Source organism: Muscardinus avellanarius (assembly GCF_963383645.1).
Source record: "Muscardinus avellanarius genome assembly, chromosome: 6".
NCBI classification, from domain to species: domain Eukaryota; kingdom Metazoa; phylum Chordata; class Mammalia; order Rodentia; family Gliridae; genus Muscardinus; species Muscardinus avellanarius.
Window position 1 is genome coordinate 139,098,015 of NC_137791.1, and position 25,944 is coordinate 139,123,958.

The 25,944-nt window shown below is 55.0% G+C and overlaps 1 protein-coding gene across 1 annotated transcript in view; it reads left to right on the forward strand.

Annotated features, from left to right (window-relative positions):
* The window catches only part of LETM1 (leucine zipper and EF-hand containing transmembrane protein 1), a gene marked incomplete at both ends in the record, with an annotated part of 34,434 nt that extends 11,016 nt beyond the window's left edge, over positions 1-23,418 (forward strand). The window contains 12 exons of the mRNA XM_080697297.1: positions 587-1,037; positions 8,703-8,846; positions 9,399-9,536; positions 10,789-10,992; positions 12,292-12,411; positions 14,005-14,136; positions 14,563-14,706; positions 15,060-15,194; positions 19,666-19,800; positions 21,453-21,640; positions 22,340-22,478; positions 23,269-23,418. Of these exons, the coding sequence (XP_080553423.1) occupies positions 587-1,037; positions 8,703-8,846; positions 9,399-9,536; positions 10,789-10,992; positions 12,292-12,411; positions 14,005-14,136; positions 14,563-14,706; positions 15,060-15,194; positions 19,666-19,800; positions 21,453-21,640; positions 22,340-22,478; positions 23,269-23,418 (2,080 nt within the window). The remainder of the gene's footprint in view (positions 1-586; positions 1,038-8,702; positions 8,847-9,398; positions 9,537-10,788; positions 10,993-12,291; positions 12,412-14,004; positions 14,137-14,562; positions 14,707-15,059; positions 15,195-19,665; positions 19,801-21,452; positions 21,641-22,339; positions 22,479-23,268) is intronic.
* Positions 23,419-25,944: the final 2,526 nt, after the last annotated feature.

Here is a 25,944-nt window from a genome sequence, read left to right on the forward strand (position 1 = left end):
CACGTGGCTGGCTGGGTCTCACCAGCTCTGTGGCCCTCGTGAGGCCTGGGTTGTGGTGGGGAGAGTGGGCTCGATGGACGTGGTGCTCCACCCTGGGCCATTACATGTGGGGCGGGTGCACCCAGCCCGACAGCGCTGCCCTGACAGCTACGACAGGTAGCCTGGGCTCGAAGGCTAGGGCCAGGGCTGCCCTCTGGAATGCTCTTTGCTCCTGTGCCTTCAGAAGTCAAAGTCACCTGTTAGGGGAGAGAGCCCCTAACTAGACAGCACCTTATTCTGCACCCATTTCCCATCCCAGAGCACTGTGTCATGCCTCCTCAAGCTCCTGGGGGTCGAGCTTCTGGTGTTGTGCTGTGTGCACATCTTCCCCACTGCTGCATATCTGGGCGTGAGCTTAGGGTCACACACCACCCTGTCGTGCACACACGGCCTTCAGAGGGCTCCCGAGGGGCTCAGGCGTCAGGAAGTAGGTGGGAGTGTGTGTGGCGTGGATCTCGGTGGTGGTCTTGATGTTCCTGCTGGGGAGTGCTGCTGAGTTGCCAAAGACAGGTGCTGGCTCCTCATGACTCCTTTTCCCTCTTCCAAGGAATGTTCCATCTGGCTGCTGCGCCCCGGCCCCCAATGTGCACCTCTGCTTCAGAGGGGAGCCCCTCAGCGGTTGGACTCTGAGGACCGAGCGCCTGTGCGCGGTTGCAGGAGTACCATGGACCCCCGCCTCAGCAGGCCCGGCTGTCCCTGGACCTCGGTACCTTCCCGTGCGAGGCTGGCACTCATCGCCCCGCCTTGGCGACGACTCTGTGGTGGAGAAGTCCCTCAAGTCCCTAAAGGACAAGAACAAGAAGCTGGAGGAGGGTGGCCCCGTGTACAGCCCGCCAGCCGAGGTGGCCGTGAAGAAGTCCCTGGGGCAGAAGGTGCTGGATGAGTTGAAGCACTACTACCACGGCTTCCGCCTGCTCTGGATCGACACCAAGATCGCCGCCCGCATGCTGTGGCGCATCCTCAACGGTCACACCCTGACCCGCCGGGAGCGCAGGCAGGTAATGGGACACGCTGAGCTCTTTGGAAGCCCCGGAGGCCACTTTCCAGCGCTGTTGGGGCTTGCTGCCTGGTGCTTTTGGTAAAGAAAAAGTCAGGAAGGCTGATAAAAAGGGAACTTCCCCCGCGACGCCACTGCTACATGGCGATTTCTGCCTGTGAGTTCCAGCACACCTGCCCTCTCGGTGCCTCCACGCCGGCCCTGCTCTGGCTTCTCCTGCCTGTGAGAGTCCTTCCGGCCCCGGGCGCTGTTCTCTCTTGCTGCGTCCGGTCTTTCTGGGCTGCCTGGGGCCTCTCGGGGTCTGTTGGTCCTTACCGCTTAGTAGCTGTGCACCTGTGCTGTCCGAGGCTCCTGGTTGGTGTTCTGGGCACCAGCTCTTTCTGTCTTCCCAGCTCCATGAAGGATCTTCCTATGCTGGAGTGGTGGTCCATGGTCCCACGGTCCCAGCCTGCTCAGGAGGCTGAGGCCAGCTAGACCATCTGGCTGGACGATGTGGACAAGATCAGTTTTGAGACTGATCTCAAAACAAGATTTGTTAGCATACCTGTCATTCCAGCGTGAGCCACCATGCCCGGCTTCCTTTTTTCTTTTTTTGAGGGAGTGGCATTGGGGATTGAGCCCAAGGACTTGCCTTTGAGAAGCCTTTTTTTTTTTTTTTTTTTTTTTTTTTCGGGTCTGGGGATGGAACCCAGGGGCATTCGACCTCCGAGCTACACGTCCCCCTGCACTTTTTTTTTTTTTTTTTTTTTTAATTTTGAAACCGGGTCTCACTGAGTTGCAGAGGGCCTCACTTAGTAGCTGAGGCTGTCTGTGAACCACGATCCTCTGGTCTCAGCCTCCCAAATGCTGGGATTACAAGTGTGCGCCACCATGCCTGGCTTTTTTTTTTTTTTTTTTTTTTTTTATACTGGATTCAAGCCAGGGGCATTCTACCTCCAAGCTACACTCCTAGTCCTGTTTATTTATTGATTGATTTTTTTTTTTTTTTTTTTTTTTTTTTTTTTTTTTTGCGGTACTATGGGTGGAACCCAGGGGCATTCGACCTCCAAGCTACACCCCCAGCCCTATTTTTTATTCTTTATTTTGAAACAGGGTCTCACTGAGTTGCAAAGGGCCTCACTAAGTAGCTGAGGGTGTCTATGAACCCAGATCCTCCTGTCTAGGCCTCCCAAATGCTGGGATTACAAGCATGCATCACCATGCCCAGCTTACCCAAACCTTTTATTTTTTATTTTGAAACAGGGTCTCACTAAGTTGCCCAGGCTGGCCTGGAACTTGTAGTCCTTTTGAGTTAGCTAGGTTTACAACCATAAAACTTTGCAACTTAAGTAAAACATTTTTTTTGTGTGTGTATGGGTCTGGGGATGGAACCCACCGATCTATACCCCCTGACCTGTTTTTTATTCTTTATTTTGAAATAGGGTCTCACTAAATTGTGGAGGGCCTCACTAAGTAGCTGAGGCTGTCCGCAAACCACGATCCTCCTGTCTCAGCTTCCCAATTATTCTTTATTTTGAGACAGGGTCTCACTGAGTTGCTGAGGGCCTCACTAAGTAGCTGAGACTGTCCACGAACTGCAATCCTCTGGTCTCAGCTTCCCAAATGCTGGGATTATAAGCGTGCGCCACCACGCCCGGCAGTAAACTTATTTTTCCTTTGGTTCTAGAGATTGAACCCAGGGCATTCTACCTCTGAGCTATACCCCTAGCCCTTTTTATTTTGAAACAGGGTCTCATTAAGCTGCTGAGGACCTCTCTAAATTGCTGAAGCTAGCTTTGAACATTCAATCTTCCTGTCTCGGTCTCCCAAATATTGGGATTACAGACATGCACTACCATGCCCAGCTTTTAAGATTTTTAACTTTGGATTAATTTTAGATTTATGGAGAAGTTGCAGAGGCGTGTGTTGAGTTCCCAGCCCTCTCCCCACTCCCCTAACATTTCATCTCTGTTACACCGACACAGCCTGGCTCCTCGCTCTTAAGTAAACCCAGGCCTCACACTGCCCTCTGTGCTCTGTCAGCCTTGGCAGCTTCGGGGTGCACGGGCTGGTGTCCTGGAGAAGGGCCCATCAGGGCTGGTCCCATTGGTCACGCAGTCAGCCGAGGCCCCGCCCCCTCCCCGCAGACGCAGCGGGAGCCACAGGTCACATTGGGCAGCCCGTGGCCTCTGCAGGGGCCTCCGTGGGCTGTGACCTTTCTTGGACAGCATGACTGGTCACAAAGCTCTGCAGCACTCCCATGGCTGACCTCCCCACACGTGTGGCCAGCCCAGCCCTCTGCCCTTCTGTGTCCACTCGGTGTGTGGATATCCTCCCTCCCCACTGTGGACATCTCCAGGAGGCCTCTGGCTGCCCTGGCTCAGCTCAGCAGCTGCCCGCACGGGCACTCGGACCACTGCCATGACACCCCAACACCCACATTCTCCCACAGCACATGGTGGCCCTCCCAGCTGTTGAATTGACCCAGTCCTGGTGCTCCTCATCCCACCTGTCCTCCCCGGGCAGTGGCCAGAGCTGTTAGGTGCTCCTCATCCCACCTGTCCTCCCCGGGCAGTGGCCAGAGCTGTTAGGTGCTCCTCATCCCCACCTGTCCTCCCCTGGCAGTGGCCAGAGCTGTTAGGTGCTCCTCATCCCACCTGTCCTCCCCGGGCAGTGGCCAGAGCTGTTAGGTGCTCCTGCAACAGTGCTCCCTTCAACACCAGAGTGGTTCCTGCTTGGCGCACTCTGAAGTCTTTCCCTGGCAGAGGCCGGAGCCCCCTGGCAACTCCCTTGCCCCGTGCCACCTTGCCCAGCCCACTTCCTGTGCCAGCCTGCTGCCCTGGCTGTGCCTCAGCCTTTGACCGGCCAGCCCCACTGTCACCTCATTTGAAGCCTCGCACAGGAACTCTCGGCAGGACCTCGCCCCGCGCTGGCAAGCCACCTAGCGCTGTCTTCCGTCTGGAGCAGCTGTTGCGGCGTGGGGCCCGAGCTCGCGGCAGTGGGACGTGGCTATGCCCTTGCCTCCAGTGGCTGTGGCTTGCTGATTACAGGGTTCTTGGTGTTTGTTAGTGGCGTGCCCCGAGCAGGGAGTGCTCTGTCACTCGGTTCTCGGGAGCGTGGTGACCCATCGGCTGAGCACTGGCCCCTCCACGGGCCCGAGGCTACCACTCTTCAGGGCTTGCGAGGCTGGGTACTGGTGGCCCTGTCCGGCCATCCAGCAGGACATCGTAAGCTTTGGCTCCTCAGCCCTGCGGCTCAGCCCGCATCCACTGGCGCCTCTGTATCTTGGCCCCTTGGGATGTATTCGCTGGGTAGAGTCAACCCGTTTTCCGCTGCACACTGATAGAAAATTGGTGTGTCCTTCAGGCGTCACAGTTGAGCCCTCTCCTTGCACACTGATCACGTGTTTAGCAGTATTTGTTACCTTTTTAGAAAATTCTTATTTTTTTTAACTTTTATTTTTTGGTGGTACTTGGGATGGAACTCAGGGGCACTCTTCCTCCAAGCTACACACCTCAGTCCTTTTTTGTTTTACTTATTTATTATTTTATGGTACTACAAATTGAACCAGAGGCGTTCTACATCTGAGCTACACCCACCCCTAGCTCTATTTTATTTTATTTTTGCAGAAATGTGGTTTGAGCCCAGGAGCATTCTACCTTCGAGCTATTCCCCCAGCCTTATCCATCCATCGATCTATCCATCCATCTATCCATCCATCTTCCCTTCCTTCCTTCCTTTCTTTTTGCAGTACTGGGGATGGAACCCAGGGGTATTCTATCTCCCAGCTACACCCCTAGCTCTGTTTTTTTTTAAGTTTTTATTTTTATTTATTTATTTTTTTTTATTTTTTGCGGGTTTGAGGATGGAACCCAGAGGCATTTGTCCTCCAAGCTACACCCCCTGCCCAATTTTTTATTCTTTATTTTGAAACAGGGTCTCACTGAGTTGCAGAGTGCCTACGTAGCTAAGGCTGTCCGCGAACCTCGATCCTTTGGTCTCAGCCTCCCAAATGCTGGGATTACAGGCGTGCGCCACCACGCCCGGCTTTTTTTTTTTTTTTTTTTAAATAGGATCTCACTGAGTTGCAAAGGGGCATGCGCCACCATGCCCAGCCTATTCTTTATTTTGAAACAGGCTCTCACTAAGTTGCAGAGGGCCTCACTAAGTAGCTGAGGCTGGCTGCGAACCGTGATCCTCCGGTCTCTGCCTCATGTATGCTGGGATTACAAGCGTGCACCACCACATCCAGCCCAGTCCTATTTTTTTCTTTATTTTTTGAAACAGGGTCTCACTGAGTTGCAAAGGGCCTCTAAGCAGCTGAGGTTGGCCACTAACTGCAATCCTGCTGTCTCAGCCTCCCAAATGCTGGGATTATAAGTGTGTGCCACCGTGCCTGGCTCCAAATTTTTTTTAACAGATACATCAAAGCAAAAATTGTACATATTCATGAGGTACCTTATGATGTTTTGATACATATATACATTTTATAATGTTTAATCACTCTACCTTTTTCACATTTTACTTATTTTGTCTTTTCTGGGACTAGGGATCAAAACTGAGATGGGGGCTTCTGCTGCAAGGCAAGTGCTCTGCTCTTCCAGCCCCACTCTACCTTTTTTTTTTTTTGCGGTACTGCTGATGGGACCCAGGGACATTCTACCTCCAAGCAACACCCCCAGCCCTATTTTTTATTCTTTATTTGGAAATGGTCTCTCACTGAGTTGCTGAGAGCCTCAGTAAGTAGCCGAGGCTGGCTTCGAACCTATGCAATCCTCCTGTCTCCGCCTCTCAAGTACTGGGATTACAAACTTGCGCCACCACGCCCGGCTCTCCCTCCTTTCTTTTGATACTGAGGACTGAACCCAAGAGCATTCTACCTCTGAACTACACCCCCAGTCCTATCTCATTTTTCTTTGGAAACAGGGTTTCCATGCTATGTTGCTGAAGCTTTTCTTGAACCTGCAACCCTCTCAGCCTCAGTCACGCACTGCTATGCCCATTCTCCTCTACCTTTTAGAGATGATTACACAATGTTTGGGTACAGTACAGCAGTTATTTGTAATTCTGTTTTGTGTTTATAAAAATGTTTTATGTTCTCTTACTGCCCTGTGTGTTTTGCAAAATGTTCTGTTTTACAAAAATATGGAAACCTTGTTTGAAGCAGATGTTCTGGTTGATAAATGAACTCAACCTTTCTGACTGGACATCATCTCTGGGTGTTAGCGGTGCCTCAGGGCCTGAGGTTTCAGAAGGTGCTGTTTGGGTACCTGCTTTAGTGTCACAAGCCAGTGTTGGACAGATAAAGTGGTAGGAAGTTCTTCCAAGCGTCTGTCGGCAGTGTCTGTAGTGTGGTGCTTCTGGGCCAGCAGGAGCAGGATCACGCCCGACCCCGATTTAGAGACTGGGCCTTTGCTCGCACTCGTGGCCAGAGGGAGAAGACAAGACACTGGGGGCTTGGACGGGCCACTGCCCAGCTCTCCACTTCTCACTGTGAGCAGAGGATTGGGCTCTTCTTAGAAATTTCTTTCCCAAGGGAGTAAGTATTCCGAAGTAGATGCTTATGCCCAAACCTTCTGGACCTTAGTTTGTGTGTGAGGTAACTGATGGCCTCTCTCGGAGCTCTCCTTGCTTCTCCCCACCCCCTTCTTGTTTTGTGTGGTGCATTCCCAGGAACTATGTTCTCATGGTGGCGCTAGGACACCTGGGAGAAGACGCAGAGTCCCTCTGCATGGACAGTCTGCGTGGAGTCGGCCAGCAAGGGTTTCCTTAGTGAGCAGAGGAGCGTTTACTTGATGAGCTTGGGAATTAGCTGTTCCCTAAGAGAGTAACTCTGCCTTCTGATTTGTACTTGTTCTTAAGAACTTGATTGAGAGCAGAGGTCTTTTAGCTTAGCTGGCTGGACTTCTGCCCAGTGTGCTATTTTGAAGGGAGCAAAGGGAGTGTTTGCAGGGGAAAGGGTCGCGCTAGAGCTTCTGAGCTGCCCTGCTAGTGTGCGCCAGGCGTTGCTTTCAGCCTGTGCTACGGCGTAATGAAAAGGCCTTGCCCTGTGACCTGGCCCCCTGCTCCTCTGCCTTCCCGGTCTGCTCTGAGTTCTGGTTTTGCTACTTCACCTACGAAGATAAGACTTAAAGGAAAAAGAAAAGAGGACCACCAAGTACGGGCCAGGGTGCGTACCAGCGGGAACACAGTGCTAGAAGCCAGGTCTCTCACAATTAGTATTAAGAGGGTCTGACCAGGCATGGTGCCGCACGCCTATAATTCCAGTACTTGAAGGGCTGAAGACAGGAAGGTCACAGGTTTGAAGCCAGCCTCGGCCATTTAGTGAAGCTTTCATCAGCAAGTTCGTGAGGCTTTGTTTACAAATTAAAAAAAAAAAAATAGGTGGTGGGCACGCTTGTAATCCCAGCATTCAGGAGGCAGAGACCAGAGGATCGCGGTTCACAGACAGCCTCAGCTACTTAGTGAGGTACTTTGTAACTCAGTGAGACCTTGTTTCAAAATTTAAAAGGGGCTAAAAAATAGGGCTGGGAGCTGGGTGTGGTGGTACACACTTGTAATCCCAGCATTTGGGGGCTGAGACAGGATCGCGGTTCACAGCCTCAGCTACTTAGCGAGGTCCTTTGTAACTCAGCAAGACTCTGTTTCAAAATAAAGGATAAAAATCAGGGCTGGGGGTGTAGCTGGGGGGTAGACTGCCCAGTACTGCCAAAAAAAAAAAAAAAAAAAAATAGGGCTGGAGGTGTAGTTCAGAGCACTATGCCCCTGGGTTCCATTCTTAGTACTGAAAAAAAAAAAAAAAAAAAGATAAGGTTAGTGGATAGCTCAAAGGTAGAATATCTCTGGGTTCGATCCCTAGCACCACAAAATAAATAAATAAATAAATAAATAAATAAATAAATAAATAAATAAATGAATGAAGGGCTAAGCCAGGTGTGGTGACACTCACTCTAATCTTAGTATTTGGGAGGTGGAGGCTGAGACAAGAGGATTAGGAGTTTGAGGCCAGCTTCAGCAACTTAGCAAGACCACTTCAAAACAAAGAATCATCTGGACCTGGTGGCACGTGCCTACAATCCCAGTACTTGGGAGGCTGAGACGGGAGGATCTCAGGTTTGAGGGCAGCCTCAATAAGTAGCAAGACTCATCAGCCTACTGTGACCCTGTTTAAAAAATTTTTTTAAAAGGACTAGGGGAGGCCGGGTGTGGTGGCGCACGCTTGTAATCCCCGCACTTGGGAGGTAGAGACAGGAGGATCGCGCAGGTTCGAAGCCAGCTGCGCGCGCTGGCTTAGGAGACCCTGTTTCCAAATAAAAATATAAAAATAGGTCTGGGAGTGTAGCCCGGAGATAGAAGGGCTTCCAGGAACCCCAGTACCACCAAAAAAAAAAGGGACTGGGGGCGTAGCTCAGAGGTAGACTGCCCCTAGGGTCAATTCCCAGTACCACAATAAATAAATAAATGTTTTTAAAAGGCTCAGAGGTAGTAGGTACCATTACCAGTACCATGCGCCAAAAAAAAAAAACCGAAGGAAGGAAAGAATGGACTGGGTTCAGGCCATGGCTGCCGAGTGGTTTTGGAGCTGGGGGGCCTTGAGTCCCCGCCCATGGTGTTGTCTATAAGGGAGGCTAGGAAGGTTCCCGCCCCTCTTTGTCCTGCGCCCCTGACGGAGTCCGCCTGTCCCCAGTTTCTCCGCATCTGTGCCGACCTCTTCCGACTGGTGCCCTTCCTGGTCTTCGTGGTGGTGCCCTTCATGGAGTTCCTGCTGCCGGTGGCCGTGAAGTTGTTCCCCAACATGCTGCCGTCCACCTTTGAGACCCAGTCCATCAAGGTAAGGGCGCCACAGTGAGCACCTAGACAGTGAGCCGGGCGTGGTGGCGTACACGTGGAATCCCAGCAACCGGGAGGCCGAGACAGGAGGATCCCCGTTCATGGCCTGCCTCGGCCACGGAGTGAAGCCCTTGCAATGCAGCGAGACCCTGTTTCAAAATAAAGGCTAAAAACTAGGGCTGGGGGTGCACTTTGAAGGTAGAATGCCCTGGGTTCCATCCCCAGTACCGCAAAAAAAAGAGAGAGAAAGCGAGACAGAGACCCCTCTCCAGAGCCTTGTAGCTCACTGCAGAGTTTCGAGGTCAGCCCCTGAGCCCAGGAGCTTCACTGCGTGCCCCTGTGGATCATGCCCCAGACATCCCTCCGAGCGCCAAAGTAGAGGAGGGTGAGATGCGGTGCACTTCCACGAGAAGGCTCATCTCTGGAATGGGAGCCGGGCGCGGGGCGCAGGGCTCAGCTGCCTCTGCAGTGCGCGGAGGCCTCTGCGTGGGCTGTGGTGGAGGGGCGCAGCGCAGGGCGGCGGGCACAGGCATAGCCCTCTCTGCCCTTGCAGGAGGAGAGGCTGAAGAAGGAGCTGCGGGTCAAGCTGGAGCTTGCCAAGTTTCTCCAGGACACCATTGAAGAGATGGCCCTGAAGAACAAGGCAGCCAAGGGGAGCGCCACCAAAGACTTCTCCGCTTTCTTCCAAAAGGTGCCTTGCCTCCGCCCCGCGCTCTGGGCTCACCTGGGCTGGCTCCCCATCCTGCTCCGACTGAGAGCACGGCCTGGAGCTCCTGGGCAGGTGTGGCTGCTCCTTTAGGGACTTGGGCTGGTGAAGCTCTGCTGGTGGCACTGGGCTTGGTCAGAGACCGGCCCTGTCCTCAGCGAGCCGGGCTTCGCTGCTGGCCTTCAGAGTTGTCCATGTCACAGTTGGGCAGCAGTTTGGGGTAGGAGGGCGCAACCCTGGGCTGTGATAGGGTGGGTTCTCAAGCGGGGCCTCTGCCTGCTGGCCCTAGAGGCCCGGTCAGTGCCTGGCGGTAGCTGCGGGGCCGAGGACGAGGACAGCAGGAGCACCCTGCAGCCCTGGGCGGGGTGAGTGAGTCAGTGTCGCTGGGGATGGGCCCAGAGTCCTGGAGTCGAGCAGGGTCGGGGGCTCTGGCGCAGCACTGCATTGTGTGGTGCTTTCTGCTGCTGCTCAGAGGGAAGTGGTTTCCATAGCCGCAGAGCCCAAAACTTGGTGTGTGGCCCTTTATGGGAACGTTTACCAGGTCCCCTGTCATGTGTGGGGAAGAGGTGGTCTCTACACCCACTGGAGAGTGGACAGGGTCCAAGCATGGGAGCTGCAGGCAGCAGTGCTTCAGGCCTGGGGACGGAGATCAGTGGGGACTCAGGTGGGACTGGCACGGCTGCCTGGGTTGGGGTCCTGCGAATGTGTCCTCCAAGGAAACCGCATGCAGCTGTGTAGAGCAGGCAGCAGGGGCAGCGGTCTGTGTCCTTTGCTTGAGCTCCTGTGGGTGGGCCCTCTCCCACCTCTCGGCTGCTGAGCTGGGGCTTGTCCTTCGGGTGGGAGGAGGTGTAGGTCTGAGTGGTCTGAGCTGAGGAGCTGTGTTTGCTCCTAGGGGGCAGGCATGTGGCAGCCCATACCCCTGCTCATAGACCCTTTCAGAGGGAGATTCTGGGGTATACAGATGCACCCTCTTTCCACCACTGAGCAGCTGGGGCCAGCAGGAGGGCTCAGGACACTGCCCCACAGCTCCTTTCAAGGGGAAAAGACAGCAGGCGTTTCTGGGTGCCACCACGAGCAGCAGTGCCCATGCAGGTCTGGCCGGTGCCAAGTCCCCGTCACATGAAAGGGCTCCCCATAGGAGTGTGGTCTGCACCAGTCCCCCAGGTTCTTCACTTCTGCCTGGAATCCCAGGCCAGGCCAGGGGAGCCCATGGCACTGACCTCGGCTTTCCCTATAGATCCGGGAGACCGGAGAAAGACCCAGCAACGAGGAAATCATGCGATTTTCCAAATTATTTGAGGATGAGCTGACACTGGATAACCTTACGCGGCCGCAACTGGTGGCACTGTGCAGGCTCCTGGAGCTCCAGTCCATCGGCACCAACAACTTCCTCCGCTTCCAGCTCACCATGAGGCTGCGGTCCATAAAGGCCGATGACAAGGTGAGCTGCCACGTGCCACCGTGTGGCCCCTCTGCTGCTTTCCTTTTTAACTGATATGTAAGTTAAAGATTGTACATGTTGGCGGGATACTATGTGAGGTTCCAGTACATTGAGCTGCACCTTGGTCTGTGTATGTACGTGGGGGGGTGCTGGGGATGGAGTCTAGGGGCATTCTTCCTCTGAGATACACCCAGCCCTATTTTTTATTTATTTATTTATTTTTCTTGCAGTACCGGGGATGGAATCCAGAGGCATTCTACCTCTGAGCTATACCCCCAGCCCTGTTTCTTATTTTTTACTTTGAAACAGGGTCTCACTAAGTAGCTGAGGCTGGCTGTGAACCTGCACTCCTTTCTCGGCCTCCCAAGTACTAGGGTTACAGGCATGCACCACTATGCCTAATGCATAAATATCTTCTAATATGGGTTGTTACCCAAGATCTTTGGTAATTTCCTTAAAAATAGTGACTTAGCCAGAATGGTGGCACATGCTTGTAATCCCAGTATTTGGGAGGCTGAGACCGGAAGATCCGGGTTCATGGCCAGCCTCAGCTACTTAGTGAAGCCCTCCTCAACTTAGTGAGACTCCGTTTACCGGTCTGGGGGTGTAGCTCAGAGGTCCTTAGTAAGTATCCGTGAAACGGGATCCTCCTGTCTCAGCCTCCCAGATGCTGGGATTCCAAGCCTGCACCATCACGCCCACCCTTAGGGTGCTTAGTTTTCACATGGGGGCGATGCTGTGTCTCCCTCACCGGGCTGTTATGAGGTCAGAGGCCTGGGACCCCAACACAGACGAGGTGGCACCCCAGCATTTGCCTCGTTTCTTCTCTCCTTGCCTGTTGCTTCCTGCCTCCCTCCAGGTTTTCTGTTTCTCCATATTGGGGTCTCTGGGCACTGTGAGGGGAGGGAGGAGACCCCTGTGGGCTCAAGGCCCTCCGTCCCACGGCCCTGCCCACTGAGAGTGCCTTTTACATGGTGTCAGGACCTGGGGAGGTGGCAGGAGGAGGAGAGGCCGGGCCGGCAGAGGGGCTGTTACACGGAGGAGGGGCGCCCGCACACGGCGCCTCCGCGAGCAGCCGTGGCGATGGAGGGCTCTGCGTCCCGGCTTGCTGCTGGCCGTCGTGTGCTCCCCAGGTTCTGACCCTCCTTCATGTGCTTCTGGGCTCTTGGTGCGCTTTGTTTTTGCTGGGCCAGCCTAATAGGAAGATGGTTTCTAACCACCCTTATTCCCAGTTGTGTTAGTGTCACATAAAGTTCTGGTGGGCCTGCAAGACGACAGCTGGTTGCCTTTCTCTTTCAGCTGATTGCTGAGGAAGGGGTAGACAGTCTGAACGTCAAGGAATTGCAGGCAGCTTGCCGGGCACGAGGCATGCGGGCCCTCGGCGTCACGGAAGACCGGCTGAAGGACCAGCTGAAGCAGGTGTGTGGCCTGCGGGCCTGCGTGCCCGTCTGCACTTCTCCCTCCAGAGCAAAGCAAGGGCACTGTGGGGACTCAAAGATGGAAACGCCACCAGGCTGGGCATCATCCAGCGGTGGAAACAGGCCCTGCGTGTCCTGTCAGCTCTGGGGCGAGGGGCTGGGAGGTGACACGCTGGGGTGTCTGGGGTGCTCGGGACCTGTTCTTAACCTCTGGTCCTATTCACATGCATGTGAGTGCCCTCACTTTTGGTGGCCTCTGGGACTGCTTTGATGATTCCAATCGGCTCTTCTCACTGTCACCTGTAGGCAGGTGAGGACTCAGGCTGATATCCTTGCATACTCTGGGGCATATTCACTTTTTTTTTTTTTTTTTTTTTTTGTACTGGTGATTGAATCCAGGGGCATTCTACCTCCAAGCTGCACCACCACTCCCGTCCTGTTTTTTATTTGAAACAGAATCTTGCTGTGTTGCAGAGAGCCTCACTAACTAGCTGAGGCTGGCAACCCTCTGTCTCAGCCTCTCAAGTACTGGGATTATACTTGCATTTTGACAGCATCTTGGAACTGGCTGAGGGTAGTGGCTCGGGTTTGGTCTCACCATGCGAGCCCACCCTTCTCTCAGGCTGCCTTTGGCCTGGGTGTGTCTGAAGAGAGCGAGGAGCTCTCAGTTAAAAACCCCAGTGGTGGGTCTCTGGCACCAATCCATAGAATAGGTAGGTGACAGCCACCGCCATTCGTCTTGAAAGCGAAGGCCCAGGCACAGGGCTGGGGTCCCTTCCCAGATCCGCCACATGGCTGCCACTGCCTCCTGTCTCCAGTGCAGCCTCCATGTGTAGATGAAGGTGCCCAATTCCTCGCTTCCCCTCCTGACAAGTGGCACTTACGCGCTGCCTCCTTGCCAGAAGGAGGCTCCCCAGCAGGACCACCCCTGCGTCCGCTTGCCGCCCTTCACCCCACACGAGCACAGCTGCATAGAGCCATGTGCGTGGGCGCTGCCCAGGCCCCTCAGCCTGGCCCAGGCCAGGCCGCATAGCTTCCTTCTCCATCTCAGCTGTGTTCGGGGTTTCCGCCCTCTTCTTAATCTTTCTTCTCAGCCTTTGCCCTCTGTGGAGTTTGCTTCTGAATGTGGCCAGTCTTTTGTCCGGTTGAAGATGTCTCAGTGTCGTAACAGGAGCCGGCCAGCACCTGGCCTGCACATGCATCAGCGTGGAGTGTTTGAGCGGGCCACCTTTGCGCTGGCCCAAGTCATGAGACCGCCTGGGCCACTTTACGGAGGGCCTGCTGGCTGTTCCCAGTGCCCTGGTAGCCTACCGGGCGGTGGTGAGATTCATGGCGCTTCATCAGGTAGTTACCAAGGTGGTTATCGACTCCCAAGGCGCCCAACAAATACAACTTCTGGAATTGAAATGCTGTCTTTGGGGAATTCTAGAATGAATTAGTTCTAGTGACTTCGTTCATCTTGTTCTGTTTTGCTTGTTGCCACCAGACTGCTTCTCTTCCCCGAGCGGGTAGGGCAGACCCTGGCCGCCTCAGAAGAGTGGGCAGGGCCACGGTGGGGGTGGAGCGGCAGTCCAGCGGTTTGCTCTGGTTCTAGTGGCTGGACCTGCATCTGCACCATGAGATCCCCACATCATTGCTTATCCTGTCCCGAGCCATGTACCTCCCAGACACCCTCTCACCTGCCGACCAGCTCAAGTCCACGCTGCAGACCCTCCCGGAGATCGTGGTATGTGGTGGTGGCAGACCTGTTTGCCTGTTCCCTCTGGCAGAAGCAGGACACACGCCCCCTCGGCCTTGGGATTGTCCACCGGGAGCCCATGGATCTTCTGGTCCTCCCCAGCACCCCCGACTTGTCTCCCTACTCATGACACCTGCCTGGCAAGTTCAGGGCACTCTCAGCCATCCTGTCCCTGCCTCCTGTGGCTAGAGGCCGCGGGTCTGAAATGTCATCAAGTCTAGCTAGCGGCACTCTGTCGGTCCTTTCTCTGCGTGGCATGCGGTCCTCTGACTGGGGTGGGAGGTGACCCTCGGGGCCTTTCGGTCTTTCCCAGCAGTACATTCTGTCCCTCTGCTGGTGTGGAGCCTGGAGGGTGGGGTGGGCGGGCAGTGGGGCCGAGCCTGCGATGTGCTCATGAGGCCGTCTTCCCTGAAGGCCAAGGAGGCCCAGATGAAGGTGGCGGAGGTGGAGGGCGAGCAGGTGGACAACAAGGCGAAGCTGGAGGCCACGCTGCAGGAGGAGGCTGCCATCCGGCAGGAGCACCGGGAGAAGGAGCTGCAGAAGGCTGCCGGAGTGGCGGTGAGCACCAGTCACCCGCCCACAGCCCTGCCCACAGACACAGGTCCTCAAGCCTCCTCCTTACTCTCTAGTGGCCAGAGCAGCACAGAGGCAGGAGCACCGGCTGTGGGGCTACTGCCTGAGGGTCCCTGAGGGAGGCTATGGTGGGGCGAGGCTCGGCCCTTCCCTCCACCCAGAACTAGCGGGCACCGCGGGCCAGTGCAGCACCCGGGCAGGGTGTCGCTGTGCTTCTCCGCCTTGGCCGAAGGGTGGTGGCGGAGGACCAGGGGCTCCTAGCGTGGCCGGTGTTGGCACGTGCAGACAGCCACCACAAGGCTGTCAGAGTATGACGTGTCTGTCACTGGGTGATGTAGAAGGACATTGAGCCCGAAGGAGTGGAAGCTGCTGCCCCCGGCAGGCCGGCGCCAGAGCCCAAGCTGGAGCTACCTGATGTGGTCCTCTCCTCGGAGACCCTGAAGGACACTGCCCCTGTGCTGGAGGGCGTGAAGGTGAGGGGCATGTGCAGCCGGGCTGGGAGGAGGCCCGGCCAGGGCTGGACTGTGAAGATGTGGGTCCGCCCGGCTCCGAGCTCTGGGCATGCGCAGGGTGAGGCTGCTGTGCGTGAAGTTTCTGCTCCCTTTTAGCCTGCCCAGCATGGGAGCGGGTGCAGGTTGGTCCTGAAGGCAGAGCCTTCCCTAGAGGCCTGCCTCCCCTGGGCTTGCCTCACCCGGCACCAGTGGGTGCACAGGGTGCGGCGTGGACTCACCTGCTGCTGGGTGACCTGGGCAGGGAGCCTTTGGGGGACTTAGAACATATTCCCTTGGGCTCAAGTCCAGGTGGCCTTGCCACCCCAGGCACCTTCCGGCACCTGCCCAGCTTGGGCACGGTGCATGGCGGCGGGGTCGGCCGTGCTGATGGAGACACTGGCAGCTGAGCAGGGCAAGTGACCTGGAGAGGAGTGTGGGCTCAGCCTGGGGTCCCGGAGGGCACCCGGCTGTATGTATCTGGAGAAGATGGACAGCCCAGGTCTGAGTGCAGTGGTAGAAGTCGGGGTCCCCTTAACTGAGGCGGAGGGCGTGGCGGTCAAGGCCTGATGCTGCCTCTGGCACGCACTTGCCAGGGCAGGAGTGATCTGAGCTCAGGACCTCGGAGGACCCAGGAGGGTCGACCCCAGGCCTGTGGACACACAGCAGATCCAGGCTTGTGTGCTGTAAGAAGAGGTATAGAGGAGGTGTCTGAAGCTGTTTTGCACTGCTGGGGCTTCTGCTGATGAGCCAGGAGCCCAGGCCCTGCGCTGTGTTGGGGAGGGTGTCTGGGGCAGGGCTGGCCAGGGCCTCCGGGGGCTTCTTTGGGAAGCCTACCTGGCTTTGGATAAAGCGGTGAGGTGGAAATCCCAGGCCGGAGGTCCAACAGACCCTGAGACAGATGGGTATTGTGGTCAAGATGAGGTGACGGTGGGGACAGGAGCCCCCGGGAACCAGGGAGTTGGGGCCCTGGCATCCAACTGGGATGCGGTTGTGTGGGTCTTAAGGGGTGTGAGACTGGGCCTGGCCTGGCAGAGAAGATGGCACAGAGCGGGTCTGGAAGCTCAGTGCCGCAACCTAGTGGGAAGGAGGGACCCGTCAGCAGGTAGGGCTGCCTCGGGGAAATCCCTGTGTCCTCTGCGTTTTCCAGCCGATTAAAGGCTGAGCCTTGAAGGGAAGTTTGGAACTCTTAGGAGAACTGATGCACAAAAGGTCACCAAGAATATCTTAGAAGCGCAGACTTTTGTGTGTGTGTGGTACTGGGGGTGGAACCCAGGGGCTTTCTACCTCCGGGTACACTCCCAGACCTATTTTATATTTCATTTGGAAACAGGGTCTCACTAAGTTGCTGAGAGCCTCACTCAGTAGCTGAGGCTGGCTTCGAACCTGTGCGATCCTCCTGTCTCAGCCTCCCAAGTGCAGGGCTTACAAGCGTGCGCCACCACGCCTGGCTCGTGGAACCCAGGGGCATTTGACCTCCGAGCTACACCCCCTGCCTTTTTTTTTTTTTTTTGAAACCCGGTCTCACTGAGTTGCAGAGGGCCTCACTTAGTAGCTGAGGCTGTCCGCAAACTGCGATCCTCCGGTCTCAGCCTCCCGAATGCTGGGATTACAAGCGTGCGCCACCACGCCCAGCTAAAGCACAGGCTTTTAGTAAGTTGGAAAGGTAGCGGGGTGCCCTGTTCCTCCTGGGCCAGCGCACAGCTCCAGTCTCCTTGTGGCTGAGCAGTCCCACCACCAGCGAGAGCCTGTCAGCCTGAAAAGCTCCCGCACAGGATCCCTGGCAGTGAGGGGCACGGGGGCCTTACAACTTTCTTTTCTTTCAGGACTGGGGGGTAGGGGCCCTCTACACAGCTGTGCCACCAACCCCTTTTAGTTTTTACTTTGAAATGGGTTTTGCTGAGTTCCAGAGGCTGGCCTCAAACTGTGGTCCTCTGACTCACTTCCTAAGTACTGGAATTACAGGTGTGTACCACCACACCTAGCCAGACTGCTATCTTTTATGACCATAGATGCAAAATATTCTTAAACTCTTCATCAAATCAAATATAGAGCTTGTATGGTGGTCCATGCTTATAATCCCAGTGCTTAGGAGGCTGAGACAGGAGAATTACAGATTTGCAGCCACTCTCAGCAACTTGTGAGGCCCTCTTCAACTTAGTGAGACCCTCTTTATTTTATTTATTTATTTGTTTGTTTGTTTGTTTGTTTATTTATTTATTTTGTAGGTCTGGGGTTGGAACTCAGGGGCATTTGACCTCTGAGCTATACCCCCTGCCCTAGTTTTTATTCTTTATTTTGAAACCAGGTCTCACTGAGTTGCAGAGGGCCTCACTAAGTAGCTGAGGCTGTCCACAAACTGCGATCCTCTGGTCTCAGCCTCCCGAATGCTGGGATTACAAGCGTGAGCCACCACACCCGGCAGTGAGACCCTCTTTAAAAAAAAAAAAAAAAAAAAAACGAATAAAAAATCAGGCTGGGGCCAGGGGTGGTGCCACATGCTTATAATCCCTGCGCTTGGGAGGCTGAGACAGGAGGATCACATAGGTTTGAAGCCAGCCTCAGCTACTTAGTGAGGCTCTCAGCTACTTAGTGAGACCCTGTTTTCAAATAAAATATAAAATAGGTCTGGGAGTATAGCCTGGAGGTAGAAAGCCTCTGGGTTCCACCCCCAGTACCACCTCCCCAAAAAAAAATCAGGCTGGGGGTGGATCAGAGGTAGAATGCCTGGGTTCAATCTCAGTACCACCACCACAACAAAAATAAATATAGCTAGGTTGGGCCTGTTGGCACATGCTTATAATCCCAGCATTTGGGAGGCTGAGACAGGAGGATCCAGGTTTGTGGACAGCCTCAGCAACTCAGTGAGGCCCTCTGCAACTCAGTGAGACCCTGTTTCAAAATAAAGAATAAAAACTGGGGCTGAGGGTATAGCTCAGGTAGAATGTACCTGAGTTCCATCCCCAGTACCAAAAAATAAATTAAAAAATATAGCTATTCTGTAAAAAGGACCATGGCTTCCTGGGATTTGTCTAGAGAATACAAATTGGCTTACAGTATTTTTGGGGGGAGGGGGCTGGGGATGGAACTCAGGGGCCTTCTACCTCAGTGTTACAGCTCCAGACCTTTTTTTTTTTTTTTTTTTTTACATTTTATTTGGAAACGGTCTCACTAAGTTGCTGAGGCTGGCTTCGAACCTGCGTGATCCTCCTGTCTCCGCCTCCCAAGCACTGGGATTACTAGCGTGCAATCGCATGCCGGGCTGGCTTTTAGCAGGCATTCTCTTGTTACCGTTTTAACAGACTGAGAAAGAAAAGCAGGCTCCAGTCATCCAGCTGCGTGTGTGCCTTCTGCACAGTTCCTGAGGAGCAGGTGCTGAGCACAACAGGACACTTGGTATCCAGTGTACCCCCAGCTAGGGCGATTAAGAAAGAAGAGCGATTAAAATCAGAGAGGAAGCCGGGCGCGGCGGGCATGCTTGGAATCCCAGCATTTGGAGGCTGAGACCAGAGGATCACAGTTCCTGGCCAGCCTCAGCTACTTAGCAAGGCCCTTTGCAACTCAGTGAGACCCTGTTTCAAAATAAGGAATAAAAAATAGGGCTGGGCGTGCAGCTTGGAGGTAGAATACCCCTGGGTTCCATCCCCAGCTCCACAAAAATAAAAAAATTAAAGAGGAGCCGGGCCTGGTGGCACATGCCTATAATCTCAATACTTGGGAGGCTGAGCCAGGAGGAACACAGGTTTGAGGGCAGCCTCAGCAAGTAGTGAGACTCTTACCAACCCGGTGAGACCCTGTGTGAAAATAAAAGGTATCTGGGTGTGGTGGCGCGTGCTTGTAATCCCAGCATTTGAGAGGCTGAGACAGGAGGATCCTAGTTCGCAGACAGCCTCAGCTACTACTTAGGCCCTCTGCAATTCAGTGAGATCCTGTTTCAAAATAAAAGAATAAAAAATAGGGCAGCGGTGTAGCTTGGAGGTAGAATGCCCCCAGGTTCCATCCCCAGACCTCCAAAAAGTTTTTTTAATTAAATAAAGAATAAAAAATAGGGCTGGGGGTATAGCTTGGAGGTAGAATGCCCCTAGGTTCCATCTCCAGTACCCAGCGCCTGACTCCCCCCAAAAAACCAAACAAAGTGAGAAAATTTAGACAGAATGATGATGTTTCAGGTGATTTCTCTTAAATAAAGTTCTGGAAAACTCAGGCTCTCCTGTAGTGCAAGGGGCAGACCCTGGGGAACAAAAGGGAGTGTTTGGGAGTGACTGGTGGGTTTCCTGGATGTCTGTAGGTCTCAGCTCACCTCGTGCTCACATGAGGGCAGCTCACATGAGGGCAGCGTGGTGCAGGTGCCACAGGGGAGGCGGTGCTGTCTGGCAGGCTCAGTGTGAACAGAGGAGCTGCAGAGTCCCAGAGGTTCCTGCGCTTAGGCTCCGTTGCCCATTGGTTTCTTTGCCAGGCAGAGGAAATCACTCAGGAGGAAATCGATGTCCTCAGTGATGCCTGCTCCAAGCTGCAGGAGCAGAAGGCATCCCTGACCAAGGAGAAGGGGGAGCTGGAGCTGCTGAAAGAGGACGTCCAGGACTACAGCGAGGTGCGTGGGGCTGCGCGGGCAGGGTGCTGGAGTGAAGTTGCTCTGGCAGCCCCGGAGGGTTCGCAGCACTTGGTTGGATGTGTGATAAGCTGGCCAGAGAGCATTTGGAGAGGAAACCTGCTTGAAGCTGAGTGAGTGGCCACGCCCTTGTAGGTGCTGGGCAGAGGCTGCGGTGTCCCGACCCACACAGGCGCAGGTGGAGGGCTCGCTCCCTTGACAGGTGGAACCTTGTTTTCACCCATGGCTCCCCAAAGGAGGGGTGGGTGTGTGTTTGTGTGTGTGTGTGTGTGTGTGTGTGTGTGTGTGTGTGTGTGTGTGTGTGTATGATGTTGGGGGTTGAACTCAGGGTTTTCAGGCATGCTGGGCAAGTGCTCTACCACTGAGCTACACTCCTATTCCCCCTTTTTTATATTTATAAACATTGCCTTTAATCTGGTATTTCTTCAAACGCCAAGCCTCTCCGGCCCCTCCTTCCTGACACCTGCACTCGGTGCTCTGCGCAGGGCTGCTTGCACAGGTCCTCCAGGGTGTGCGCAGCTCTCGTGTCCCAGCTCCCCTTGCCTGCGGCCTCTCCACGGAAGGCCAGGCTGCCTCCGACCCTGCTCCCCACACCCCCGATGCGTCCCGGGGACGTTGACTTGACATTTAAGGAATGATTGTGCGGCTGGAGATTCCTCAATTCTTCCTTCATCTGTTTATTCTTCAACAAATACAAAAGGTTGAGATGTTTCCTCTGCTTTAAAGACGTTTCAGTTGCTGGATGTGGTGTCGCACAGGTGAAATCCCAGTGCTTGGGAGGCTGAGACAGGAGGTTAGTAGTTGAGGACAGTCTCAGCAAAGAGTGAAATTTTCATTAACCTACTGAGACTCTGTCTCAGAAAAAAAAGAAAAGCCAGGCGTGGTGGTGCACACTTGTGATCCCAGTACTTGGAAAGCTGATAGGAGAATCACATGTTCAAAGCCAGCCTCGACAACTTAGGCCCTCCCCAACTTAGTGAGATCCTGTTCCCAAATAATTTTAAAATCGTACTGGGGGTATAAATTGGCAGTAGAATGCCCCTAGGTTCAACCCTCAGCACCAAAAAAATAAATTTTAAAAATTAAATTTAAAATAAAAATAGCTGGGCATGGTGGTGCACGCTTGTAATCCCCACGCTTGGGAGATGAAGACAGGAGGATCGCACAGGTTCAAAGCCAGCCTCACTGGTTTAAGAGATCCTGTTTCCAAATAAAAATATAAAAATAGGTCTGGGAGTGTAGCCCGGGGGTAGAAGGGTTTCCAGGAACCCCAGTACCACCAAAAAAATAATAAATAAATAAAATAAAAATGGAAAAATCGAGCTGCGGGTACACATGGGAGATGGAATGCCCCTGGGCTTAATCCCCAGTACCACAAAAAAAAATAAGATAAGTTTGTACAATAGAAATAATATTTTGCAGCATTCTGTGGTTAGGATTAATGCTTTTTGTTTGGGAGTTGTTTGTTTTTCTGGTTAGGGAGTCAACCCAGGACTTCCACATGGCAGGCAAGGGCTCTACCACTGAGCTCTACCCAGCTTTAACGAACAGTTTGTTACTCATTCAAATGAAGTTTAATGTAGGATCCCTTCTTTTGTAAAGACAAGCTTTGAACCTGGGAATAATCTGACTAGGACTTGCAAGAGATCAAGAAGGAGCTCTCCAAGACCGGCGAGGAGAGGTACGTGGAGGAGTCAAAGGCCAGCAAGCGGCTGACGAAGCGCGTGCAGCAGATGATCGGCCAGATCGACGGCCTCATCGCGCAGCTGGAGACGGACCAGCAGGCCGGCAAGCTGGGCCCCGCCCAGGGCTCGGCTATGGGGTGAGTGTCGGGACCAGAGAGTCCCCACAGCGAGGCTGGCCTGCAGCGGGCAGGTGCTCTCAGACCTGAGCTCCTTCCTGTCCCGCGTCTCTGCTCGTGGTTTCTCTCTTGCGCCTCGGCCTTCCTGCCCTGGTACTGGTGTGTCCAGGTACCTGCTCTCAGGCCGGCCTCTGCCTGTGCCCAGCCACTGCTCTTCTTCCCTCCTGCTCCAGCCTCAGGCCCGCTGGTCTCTTGTTTCCACAAACTGTCTAGCCCTCTCCCGCCGCCTCCCTCTTCCTGGCGCTCAAACTCAGGTACCTACAGGGTATTCTGCCTCCTCTGTGCCCCCGTGAGCCCCAGATTCCTGCAGTGAGCCGCCAGGACGGTGGCAGCTGCACCCAGCACCCAGTGACATAGGAAGACAGCCGGGCCCTGCTCCTGCTCCCGTCCCTGAGACAAGGGGGTGTCCCCTCCTGCACTGATCTGTTGGCCTTGCCATGGGCGCAGGCTGAGCCCCACAGTGCAGCAGCTGCAGCTACCCCTGGGGGGCATGCGTGGCACAGAAGCCCTGCGCCTGGTGCTCCTGTGTTAGCACCCAGATGGGCCAGGGGCTCTGGGCCCAGCTCACATGGCAGCCGAGGTCAAGGCTGAGCGGAGGCTGTGGGTACAGCAGCAAGGCTGGGGGGCGGCCAGCGGACAAATGCGGCCTGTGCTCCCCAGGGAGAACGTGGTCAGTGTTGCCGAGCTCATCAGCGCCATGAAGCAAATCAGGCACATTCCAGAAAGCAAGCTGGTCAGCTTGGCCTCAGCCCTGGACGAGAACAAAGACGGCAAGATCAACATCGACGACCTGGTCAAGGTGGGTCTGGGGTATCCCTGGCCCGGCCAGGCCTCTGTCAGGAGGTCAGTCCTCATACCCTGAGCTCAGGGACGTACAGTGAGGCTGGAGCAGGTCACGTGCTTTTGACTGTACACCCATGGGACCCTCGTGGTCAGCGGCAGCCCTGAGCAGAGCCCCCAGGTGGACCAGGCCTACGTGTCGCTGCTGGGCCAGCATCAGCCCCGGAGACTGAGATGATGGGGAGGTCTGGACTGTGCCCTGGAGGTGGTCACTCATTTTTCTTAATCATTTATTCTTCTGAGAAGAAACTGCTTTCATGGCCCCAGGTGTATCTAGCAAGGTGGGGTTTGTTTGTTTGTTTGTTTGTTTTGTTTTGGTGGTGGTACCGGGGTTCCTGGAAGCCTTTCTACCTCCGGGCTACACTCCCAGGCCTATTTTATATTTTTATTTGGAAACAGGTGGCTTCAAACCTACGCGATCCTCCTGTCTCTGCCTCCCAAGCGTGGGGAGTACAAGCATGCACCGCCACACCCGGCGCACAGTGGTATTTTTATAGACATAACCACAGATACTGACTGGTTTCTTTTAGTTTCACTTAAAAACAAGGCACTATCAGACATGCACGCTGAGCCTGGCAGAGGGGTGTGTTCCACTGGATCAGGGAAGCCATGTCCAGGAAGGCCCTGGTGGAGTGGCGGGGCCGGGCTGTCCAGGCTCCCTGGGAAGGAGCGGCTGAGGGAAGGCCACGTCCCCGCCTCCCTGTGCCGCCCGGGGTGGTAAGAGCTTGGGTCCCTTTCTTTGTGTGCAGGTGATCGAACTGGTGGACAAAGAAGACGTCCATATCTCCACCAGCCAGATGGCTGAGATCGTGGCCACACTGGAAAAGGAGGAGAAGGTGGAGGAGAAGGAGAAGGCCAAGGAGAAGGCCGGGAAGGAGGCTGCGGAGGTGAAGAACTAGGCGCCAGCTTGGCCAGCGGCCGCGTCCACACCCCACTGCACCGCGCCGGATGACGTGAGAGTGGTTGCCGTGAGGTGGTTCGTAGTGGCAAGTCTCATCCTTTACCTAGAATAAATCAGAAACTTCCATAATCAAGTCATTTCTAATTTTCATCATTCCACGAAGATTCAGTCTGTCTGGAATCCCAGAGCCCTCCAGGAGTCGTGTCTGGACTCACACCACGGCGAGGTGCTGCGAGCGGTGCAGCTGGCGGGGATCCCGGTGGGTCAGGAGGAGGGCGCCCCCCGTGCGCCCTCGCCGCCTCCGGTCCTGCCCCAAGCAGAGCTGGGCAGAGGGGCGCCCAGGAGGAGTCAGACCCAAGCACAGCCTCCTCAGCTCTGAAGAAGACACTTCAGGCTGTGGACTCTGACTCTGAAGCGTCAGTGTAAATAGACCTGTCTCTAAAGCCATGTCTGCAACTGTGAGGCGGGGTGTCCATGAGCTCAGTGGCCTTTGGAGCTGTACCTCTGCAGACAGCGGTCGGCGTGTGGACCCTGTGGTGTTTCCCTTGATCTTACCTAGTGCAGAGTTTTTACACATGACTGTCTGCCCAACTCTCAACATCCAGTGGGAGCTACGGGTGACCCACTACAGAAGCCCTTGAATAGGCCTCTCGCGTGGCCTGGTTCACTGCAGCTGTCGGCATCCCCTGGGCCTCCAGGACGCCTGGCCCCGGGCCGTGGTGCCCGGTGGTCCCCTCCGCTGCTTACACAGGCTGGTGGCTGCGCTCCTGCCCCGAGGCCTGAGGAGGCGCGTCGTAGCCCTCAGGGGCGTCCAGCATGCTCCGCTGTGCAGGACCTGCTCTGAGCAGCTCTGTACCTGCCAGGGCTGGGAAGCGGCACCTTCTCAGTTACTTGAAGCTGCTTGTCCATTAAAGGAGGAACTTGACAAAATAGGAACAGGATTAGACACTCTCACAGGGAAACCTTCGTAAAGTAGCAGCTGGGTTCTGAAGGGTTTCTGTTTAATCACCTGAGAAGCGAGTGAGTTCTAGAGCTTAGTGATATTTGAGTCAGCTCGCCTGTGCTCCAGGAGCCTGGCTTCGGCTGTCAAGTGTACTTATTTTCGAGAACAAGCTTCGTGGTGGCCAAGTGTGTCCCCGCAGACGGGCATCTCCCAGGAGCAGCGCTGTGGGCTCCTCGGCCGTGTCTGGCGCTCCCCATCCTCACAGCTGTGCCGGCGGTGTTGCTACCCCACATCAGCTCCCACCAGCAGCACACATTGCCCTCTGCCGTCCCCCTGCCCTGGGTTCTGCTCTCCTGGGTCTCAGTGTCCCCTTAGGAGTCGGGCACCACAGGGCTTGGCGGTATGCACATGGGTGGGTGTTTCCAGAAAGCGCCTTTGAGTTTTAGGAGGCTACCCCCGCATGAGTGTTCATTGTACCCTGTTGGTGGCAGCTGGGTCTCTGTCGGGTGCAGTGTAAGGAGGAGGGGAGGCAGGAGGCGAGGGTTCTCTGTGGGGAGGATTCAGGAAGGCAGCTGTTAAGAGCGCTCCCTGTTTATGGTGCCCCTGCCTCAGTGCCCAGCTGTAGCAGGCCTTTGAGGAGCTGGGATGTCCAGGCCTGTGAGGCTGGGTCCCCCATGGTGCCTGCACGCTCGCTCTTTCACAGGACTTGAGATCAGTGTGTGGTGCCCAGAGACCACCTGGGCTGTCAGTGTAGACTTGTGAACACGAGGCACCGAGGGATTGCAGAAAAGCAGCCTCCCGGTGGTGGCTCCCAGCGTGGCGGGGAAGGTGCTCTCTGCCCTCCCCACCCCGGCTGTGTGTGAATACCTTTTGTACAAATGGTATCTTTAGTAAAATGTCGAGTCCATGTTCTGCAGCGGCTTGTCACAGCTGAGCTGTTTGACGAGGTCAGGTGGAAACCCGGTTGTCTGTCTGCTCCGGGACAGCACTGTGGGCTGCAGGCTGGCCACTCAGACTCTAGAGGAGCTGCCCTTCTCGGGGCTCGATGCTGGGTCACCTGTAGGCCCCAGCCTGCTTCCAGGCCTTTTGCTCTGGACCTGCCTGAGACTGGGTCCCCACATCCCATGCCCCCAGCCCTGCTCTGTGGAGCATGGGAGGACCCTGCCATGTCAGACATTATGCTGTGTGCCAGGCCAACCCAGGGCCCTGTGACGTTGACAGGCCACGTGGTAATGTGTATTTTAGATGCAATATGATGTAAGGAAAGAATTTAATAAAGTGCCACTTGATGACTTGTCCGTCGTGGGTGGTTTGTCCTGCCTGGGGACCCTCTGATCAGCTCTTCCCCCGACTTGCGTGGCGCCTCGACTGTGCCTGGCAGTATCCTGGGGCCCCGCCTACTCTCTGGCCTGAGGACTTGCACAGAGGCCATAGGCAGCAGTACAGGCGTGGTACCCACCTGCTCCAGCCACTCTGGGTAGGCTGCAGTGGGGCCCACTCTCTCGGGGCCCTCCCTACACCACCATGCCCGGGGGCATGTGCCTGGGCTGGAGCCCGGCTGAACTTTGTCAGTCTCTTCCC